This window comes from Haplochromis burtoni, unplaced genomic scaffold, assembly GCF_018398535.1.
Source record: "Haplochromis burtoni strain Fernald_Lab_line unplaced genomic scaffold, NCSU_Asbu1 Contig_170, whole genome shotgun sequence".
Taxonomy (NCBI): domain Eukaryota; kingdom Metazoa; phylum Chordata; class Actinopteri; order Cichliformes; family Cichlidae; genus Haplochromis; species Haplochromis burtoni.
The window spans coordinates 1,327,650-1,335,259 of record NW_024582531.1 but is presented as its reverse complement, the minus strand read 5'-3'; the positions used below and the strand labels follow the sequence as shown (position 1 = coordinate 1,335,259).

At 40.4% G+C, this 7,610-nt stretch overlaps 1 protein-coding gene across 3 annotated transcripts in view; it reads right to left on the bottom strand.

Annotated features, from left to right (window-relative positions):
• Positions 1–7,610, bottom strand: part of LOC102312134 (cilia- and flagella-associated protein 46) — a 65,121-nt gene that overhangs the window by 32,821 nt on the left and 24,690 nt on the right. For 2 of the 3 annotated variants that reach the window (XM_042225382.1, XM_042225384.1), the window contains exons 21-30: positions 6,589–6,699; positions 5,677–5,858; positions 4,549–4,680; positions 4,246–4,408; positions 3,061–3,133; positions 2,217–2,352; positions 1,955–2,138; positions 1,506–1,659; positions 630–853; positions 392–514 (exon numbers count right to left, since the gene is read on the bottom strand). In XM_042225382.1, coding sequence (XP_042081316.1) covers positions 392–514; positions 630–853; positions 1,506–1,659; positions 1,955–2,138; positions 2,217–2,352; positions 3,061–3,133; positions 4,246–4,408; positions 4,549–4,680; positions 5,677–5,858; positions 6,589–6,699 — 1,482 coding nt within the window. The remainder of the gene's footprint in view (positions 1–391; positions 515–629; positions 854–1,505; positions 1,660–1,954; positions 2,139–2,216; positions 2,353–3,060; positions 3,134–4,245; positions 4,409–4,548; positions 4,681–5,676; positions 5,859–6,588; positions 6,700–7,610) is intronic. The other variant, XM_042225383.1, reaches the window with a different exon arrangement.

The window sequence follows — 7,610 nt, the reverse complement described above, 5'->3', positions numbered from 1 at the left end:
TATGTAAGATGTTATATGCATATTCATGTAACCACAATAAAAGGAGTGCTATGGGGAACCTGGCTGAGAGTCTGACGGAGGTCAAGTGGTGGAATGACACTTGACTTCAGGCAGGTCTCCCTCATGCATGAGTAACAATAAGAACTTTGCCTACTTGGTGTTCAGTGCTTTTGCTGTGTAATTATATTGTCTTCAACGTTCCAGCGAATAGGTTCAAGCTACAAACCTATCAACTTTTTGTTTTTAACACCGGTGTGCAGTCAACATGTAACTTGTGAAACGTGAAATCAAACAGGCAGAGTGGATGAACATAACTGGCATAACTTTACATTAAGTCAAGTAACTGAGTTAAATTTCAAAGCAAGCAAAGGCACAAATATGAGAAACTTACCTGTTTGGCTTTTTTGTCTTTGCCCTTGTCTTTGCCTTTTTTGGATTCAGCAGAGGCAGGAGGTTGGAGTGCCTCACTCTTTGCCGTCTCCCTGGAAATCTCACACGCTGCTGCCATAGAAACCTGTAGTGAAATACGGTGCACACGTCATGGCACATACTGCACTCAGCTTGAGCCCAATTTGCATCTGAAGCCGCTGTCAAAGTTGTCAAGAGCAGTGGAGTTGAAGATGCACTACCTGCCATATCTGGAGCACAAAAGTGTAGGCTCTGAGCAGGTTAAGTTGGTGCTCAGGCGAAGTCTTGTCCTCCATGATGGCAAGCAGAGTGTGTGCTTGTATCAAGTAGTCCAGACGACGCACTTCCTTTAGACCGGACACATTTTGTGTAAATGACAACCCCTGGACTCCGAGCACGTACTCACTTTTCACAGGGCCCAAATCCCTCTCTACAGATTCATCCTCTGGAGAAAAAAGAGACATAAAAGGTGTTAAACGAGAAACATATCTAGGATAATCTATCAGAATGACTGAAACACAGTTACAACTTAAGAGAATAATAAAGAGGTTTTATTGAAGAGGGCAGTTTATCTCTGAGGGAATATTAATGGTACTCGCAGCAGGAGGTTATAAAGACTTCTTACAACTCTCTTTAAAACAGTGCCATCTTATTCTCAGTGGGTACCCACGTGGGATCTTGACAAATCTGTTTCCTCGAGTGGTCAGTTTGTTTTCCTCTGATCCAGTCTGGGTTTTTTTTGTTTTGTTTGCACAGGGGAACACATGACTTTAATGTTGAAGCAATTACACATAAGCAGTGACAATGCTCATTTTAGGATCAGACTGATCAGATGTTAACCTAACACAGTGTAAAACATCAGGGATGGTTAAAAAAAAAAAAAGCATGCAGGCACACGTGCTAATGTGTAATCGCACACATGCAGACTTAATCCAAGTGGAAAAGCACTCCTGAGATGTGAACCTCAGGGGAATTCTCAGAATGTGTTACCTTCCCCCCCAGAGATTTTCAGAGTGCACAGTAGCAGAACTGGCAAAACTAGTCAGTGACACTTGTTTGACATAATACAATGAGCGAGACGAGACAGGGAGTCCTACCTACTCCATCTGCCTTCCCAGGTTCCATGTGTAGAAGGATATCTATTACCCATTGAACCTGAAGTTTAGCATCCTCTTTGGGGAAGTTGTGATTGTACAGCCACTGTCCAAAACTTAACAGAATGCTGACTTTCTGCCATTTAGTCTCTGCGCTCTGTTCAGAGATGACATTAAAAACACAAAAGTTAAAAAAAAAATCATAAACATGAAAAATTCCAGCCCGATCATATGGAACTCTTCACACCATATAAAAAGGTATTTGAAGTGGGTTGTAATGGCACGTCAGCACCACATGATGGTACTAAAACCATTGCTACAAATATTGCACTACCTCCATGCACAGTCAAAACACAAGGATTAATATTATGCACTTTATGACTGTTTTTTTTAATATGAAAAGTTTATAAATCATCCGCATGCATTATGTTTTCCATTTCGAGGTATATTACTGTGAGAGAGACGATGGCTTTCTGGTGGCAAGTCAGTTGTTTGGCTACCGTGTCAGCACACAGTGCCACCTGATGCCACATGAACGAATGGCACTGCTCCCCTTCATCTTCTAATTTCTGCATGTCTGGCAGTATGTTCTCTCCCAGCCGTGCTTTCACCAGCACACCATATTTGAGCAGAGACCTGGGTTAACACAACAAAGAGTCAAATGTCTATGTTTTTAAGCTCCTCTCATCTCTTCATGTTCATGATTTCACTCACAACCGGTGTCTACTGCGAGGCATGTCTCTCATAGCTTTGGCCAGCAGCTGCAGGGCGCTTTCAAAGTCTTCCTCATCGATGTAGATTTGGAGCAACAAACGGTAAATAGCTGCTCTCAGGGTTAGGACCTCTTCATCTTTCAAAGACGCAAATATACAGACACAGAAAAATATAGAGTTTAAATGTTCGCCTCTAATGGAAAAGCAAACAAGTGTGTGTTCACCATTTGTTATCAATTTGTTATCGGTAGCCAGCAAAAGCCACTAATGCTAACATAGCATGCATGTATTTAGACTGTGGGAGGAAAGCAAAGCATCTAGAAAAAAACACAGCCAAGCACAGGAAAACAGAGGTTTGAACCCAGAGCCAAACCATACCACCAATATACAAAACAGATACAGAATAAAACTCATTGCAGTTTTGGGAGAAAGTTCTATATGTGTTTCATTTAAATACATGGAGTGGACTGGTATTTATCTATTTATTAACACTGGATCTCAAAGCACTGTAAACTCAGCTGGACAGTAGGAAGAAGCCAAAGTACGGATGTACAGGGAGAAGATGCAAACTTCACACAGAAAGGCTCCAGCCAGGGTATGAACCTGAATCTGTGAGGCGAGACAGTAAACCACTGCACTACTGTGCATCACCGTCATGAGGACAACCAAGAGTAATTATGATTTATGATTTTATGACTTTCACTGCTTGGGAATTCACAGGTATGTTATTGTCCATCAAAAAGGAGCACATAGCTATACTGAGGTCAAATAATTAGCTGTAGGGTACATTTGTGTAGATTGTATCAAAGTATGTATTATATTTTGAGGCTCTTTTTGGTGCTTACTTGTTGCTCTGTGTTTTGATCTCCTTAGAGGCTGTGCTGCCAAGGTCAGCGGCCTTTTCACTTTGCTCTGCTGCTGAAATACAACAGGAAAAGGATTAATGCTTTATTTTAACTCTCTTGGGAAATCGAGCATTTGCCGTAGGTAGTCGGTCATAGTTAGAGCTCACTGATAACACATAGGAGCAAAGGCTGTGTGACCTTTCCTTATATATATCCCTGTCTCAATATCTGTAAATTCTCTTCCAGACTCACTGGTTAGCAATTTGGGAATACTATACAAAAAAAGTCCATCATCTGTATATAAGCTAGATCATGTTTACCCCCACTTACAACATGTTGCTTAAGAACAGTGTTGAGAAGAGAAGAGCACGACAGATAAACATCATTCTGAATTCTCACATAAGTGCTCTTTAATTATAGATTTTGCAGTTGAACTGCTGTTTATCCCCGTGGCTGGATTGCTGTTCACAGGCAGAGATGGGCAGATGTTTTGCACAATTGCCACACCCACAAGCTTTTCCCCTTTAGGACCAAAAGAAAAAAAAACTGCACTGATTTTCAGAGGATGTTAAGACACCTTAGTCACCTTGATAGCAACAAAAATCAAGCGTTCAAAAAGATATAATTAAAAAATGGCATGAAAGAAATAGAGATTTTTTTTATTTTTAATGCTTTGCTCATTAGTGGCTCTTTTTGTTGTTGACTTTTTAGGCTGACGTTTTGTCTTTTCGGCTGTTGATATAGCAGAAAATGTTATAAATGATCCGGGAGAGGCTGTCTGTCTGTGTCTAAACCATTTCCCATAACATGGAGGCTCAGTGTCTGTTTTCGTTACTGCTGAGCTCTGTGTTAGTGCTGTACCACCACATTGTTAAACATCACAGAAATCTAGCATTGTAGTTGTGGAAAAAATGTCTTCCCACATATGTATTTTGGCCAGGTGCAGACAAAGAACAGTAGGGAATACCTGCAGTCTGGAGATTGTCTACATATGGGAAATACTTCTATGTTAAGATATTTAATTTATATGTGCAATGTATCTATTTCTACTAAAGCTGGATAACGAATTATTTTGATTTACGTAGATATGGAGGGTCATCTATGTAAAATTCTTGCTCTGAATCGTTGGATAAATTGATATGGATGAATATGAGAATAGCTCATTAAATAACAAACGATTTATACATTTTCTTGTTTAGTGGTATGAACCAGGGCATTCAGGATCATCTTTAGGTTCTCCCGGAGCTGCTGCCTTTCCTCAGTGCTCCCTGTCAGAGGTAGACAAGTATTCCAGTAATGCCCGGCAGCAGTGACACACAATGCTGGACTGACAGCTTTCTCTGCGAAACTATGGACGAGAGAAAGGAGAACTCTGATTTAAGGGCAGAAATTTAAAATGCCTGAAAGTGCAGACTTAGAGACTAAAAAAAACAAAAACATTTTCAGCCTAAAGCATTAATCAATAAATCAGTTTACTCTAAACAGTACCTGACACTTGACAGGAGCACTTCCATTGCCTCCCTATAAGAGTGTAGATCTCCCCATGACTCATGGACTAAGCTCAAACCTCTCAGGCAGGTTGCGATGCTCAGCATTTCATTCACTGCAGTTGGGCCATACCTACACATGTGAGATCATCTACCAGGCATTATCAATCAACAAACCAAACTGTAAAACCAGCAGATTTGGTGTTGTAGCTTTAACGCTAGTGAATGCACTCACATAGACAGCCAAACAAGAACACCTGGGTGAGTGAAGAGCACTGGAAAACTAAACTGACAAACATATCTCACAGTCTGTTAAACCTAATAACTTAGAGGAGAAATAAGAGAACATTTTGCAGTATCTGTCAGTCCTGAAGGCCTGAATTTCTATTGAAAAAAACAAAAATAAAACAAACAAACCCCAAGACATGTTTTTTTGACTTTTTATAACTTGCTATATTTGTGTATAGTTTTGATTCAAAAACTAACTAAATGCTGTGCAAAAAGACTTTTTTAGACTAATTTGTGTAACTGTAACTTTAAGAGCTTCACAGTACAGAACTGCATCTCTACATGTAACAGATATTAGACATTTAAAAACCGTACTGTCTATTTGAATAACGAATCATTAAGGGTGGCAATCATAAGTGGTGCGCCCTCTGTTGGAATCAAACACTCATTTAAGTTAGTCACCTTAAGATTCATTAATACAGTTTTCTTTTTTTTTCAGAGGCAGGATTCACATGGTTCACAGGCTGGTTCTGGCCCTCAGGCCATACTCTGCCCATGTAAGCTCTAGGTGAAATACTGGTAACACAGAACAAAAATATATGAGAATATCTCAATCAAACGAGATCAAACTTGGCACCGGACTTACTCGGGACGAAAGCAATACATCTGCCAAATCTGAAGCGGACTGGCTGCATAGTTGTCAAAGCCAAACAGAGCAGGCAAATAGACAGGTAGCTTAATACGCATCGATTTCTTGAATTATCAGTGGGTTATGGACAAGATGTCAACTGAGCCTCAAAGTCTTAACTACTTTGCCCGAAATGCTTTCTATAAGGAATCCCCATTTTAAAAAATGACCCTGGTACTTATTTGACAGTTGAAATAAACCAACCACACTTACAAAACACACGGCATGGTGTTGAGACTTTTTGTGGCTGCTTCCTCCAGCAGCAGAGCCCTGTTGGTGCAGCTGCACACTAAGCTGTAGTCCTTGACATCGTGGCAGAAGGCAGCCAGCTGGCACCACACCTGCAACTCCACCACGGCGTCGGACCATCTGCATTCCGACGCCATGCTCACCAGCTTTAGGTGAAGAGTGAAGAGAGGGGAGGGAATGAAAATGATGGTGGTGGCAGTGGTGGTCAGGGAAGAGGAAATGATGAGAGGGTTGTGGGAATACAAGGAAGGAGGACTGGAAGTTGGAAGAGAATAAAATTAAGGGAAGGTAGGGGCAGACAGGGGAGGGTTGGGGCAGGGCCAGAAAAGTGATTGAATGGAGGCAGAAAAAGAAAGGTGAGAAATAAGGAAAGGAGTGGTGAGTGAAAAGGCAAGAGAAGAAAGTGAATGCATGGGTGTAAAGGATGAAGCAGGAGGAAGAAAAAGAAGGACAAGGACCGAAAAGAATGAATGGACATATGCAGACAAGAAAAAAATGGCAGAAAAAGCAGAAGCGGGATCGTAAAAAGTGAATGGAAAAAGCAGAAACATTGAGGATCTGTCCTTACTGATAAAAGAATAAGAGGAAAAGTGAAAGCAGATAGAGGAGTGGAATAAAGCCAAACTGTCTAAATGAGCAATTTTCAATAGGAAACTAAAATAAAATAAATGCACACGTGCTAATCATATCAGAGGAGTGACAACCATAATCCTAGTAAAGCTGGATGATCAAGGTTGGCACAGTACTTTTTTCATTTACTGACACTACTGACAAATGATGAGATGCAGACAGGCTGCAAGGGCTCAATGGGTCATGTTGACATCTGTTGTTGCAATCTGGGCATCAGCTACTGTAGGAAAACAGAGAAATACATACTGTGGAGAGACTGGGAACAGAGAACTCCATATGCCTCGGGTTCCTATTGCACTGGAGCATCTCCACTCCAACCAGCACACACGCCATCACAGACATGTCCTCATTCTCACTCTGCAAACACAGTGGAAAACAACTCATACTCAGCTGAAATCTACTCAATATATACATACAGTTTAATTAACTGAAACTCATATACATATACATTTGTGTATAAATTACACATAAAGATGTAGTATAATTAAGATATCGCATGTGTTCCAAATGCTGCGGAGATGCTCTTGTTGATAATGTATGACTTCCCATTGTGTGGAAAATGAGTCGATGAATGATTTATTGATTGCAATTAGAGATGAGCCGCTGTTATATTAACAGTGCAATTCCTAATTTGCATGACAAGAAGCGAACCTCATCTAGCTGTGAGTCAAAAACACATCAGGCCAAAGGAACTAATGTAGGGCAGGAGATTCTCGGCTGAGGAACAGTTAAAGGATTACAGTGACTAATTGAACGGTCTGCTCGAATGACAAATCACACTTGTGTTTTCCCCGTGTTTTTGTCCCCGTCTGAAGCCGCACAATCATACGACACCTGGAGACAAACACATACACTAGCAGATACAAAGCTTGAATATGAAAAGGGCGGATGCAACACCTACAGCATCACAGAGCATGTCAGCAGTCATCACAGTATCATAAGCACATTAATACTTTATAATAATGACATTATTATGTTATGACACTGAGCCACACAGATGACTCAGCAACAATCCATCCTATGTTAGATTTGACATATTTTGTTATGTAACAAGAGGCTTCCAAAATGACTGTTTTAGGCTTATCATAAACTATAGAAGGAGCATTAGTCTTAAAGTGACCCTCAAAGTGAAAATTAAAATAATGCATGCACAGGAGGGTAGAAAAATAGCTTTGTTCTTCTTAATCATTCTTGTCACATGAGGAAAATTGAATTGCTTGAGGTCTTACATCACTGAAGTTTACTTTTTTATTTCTTTATTTTTTTAT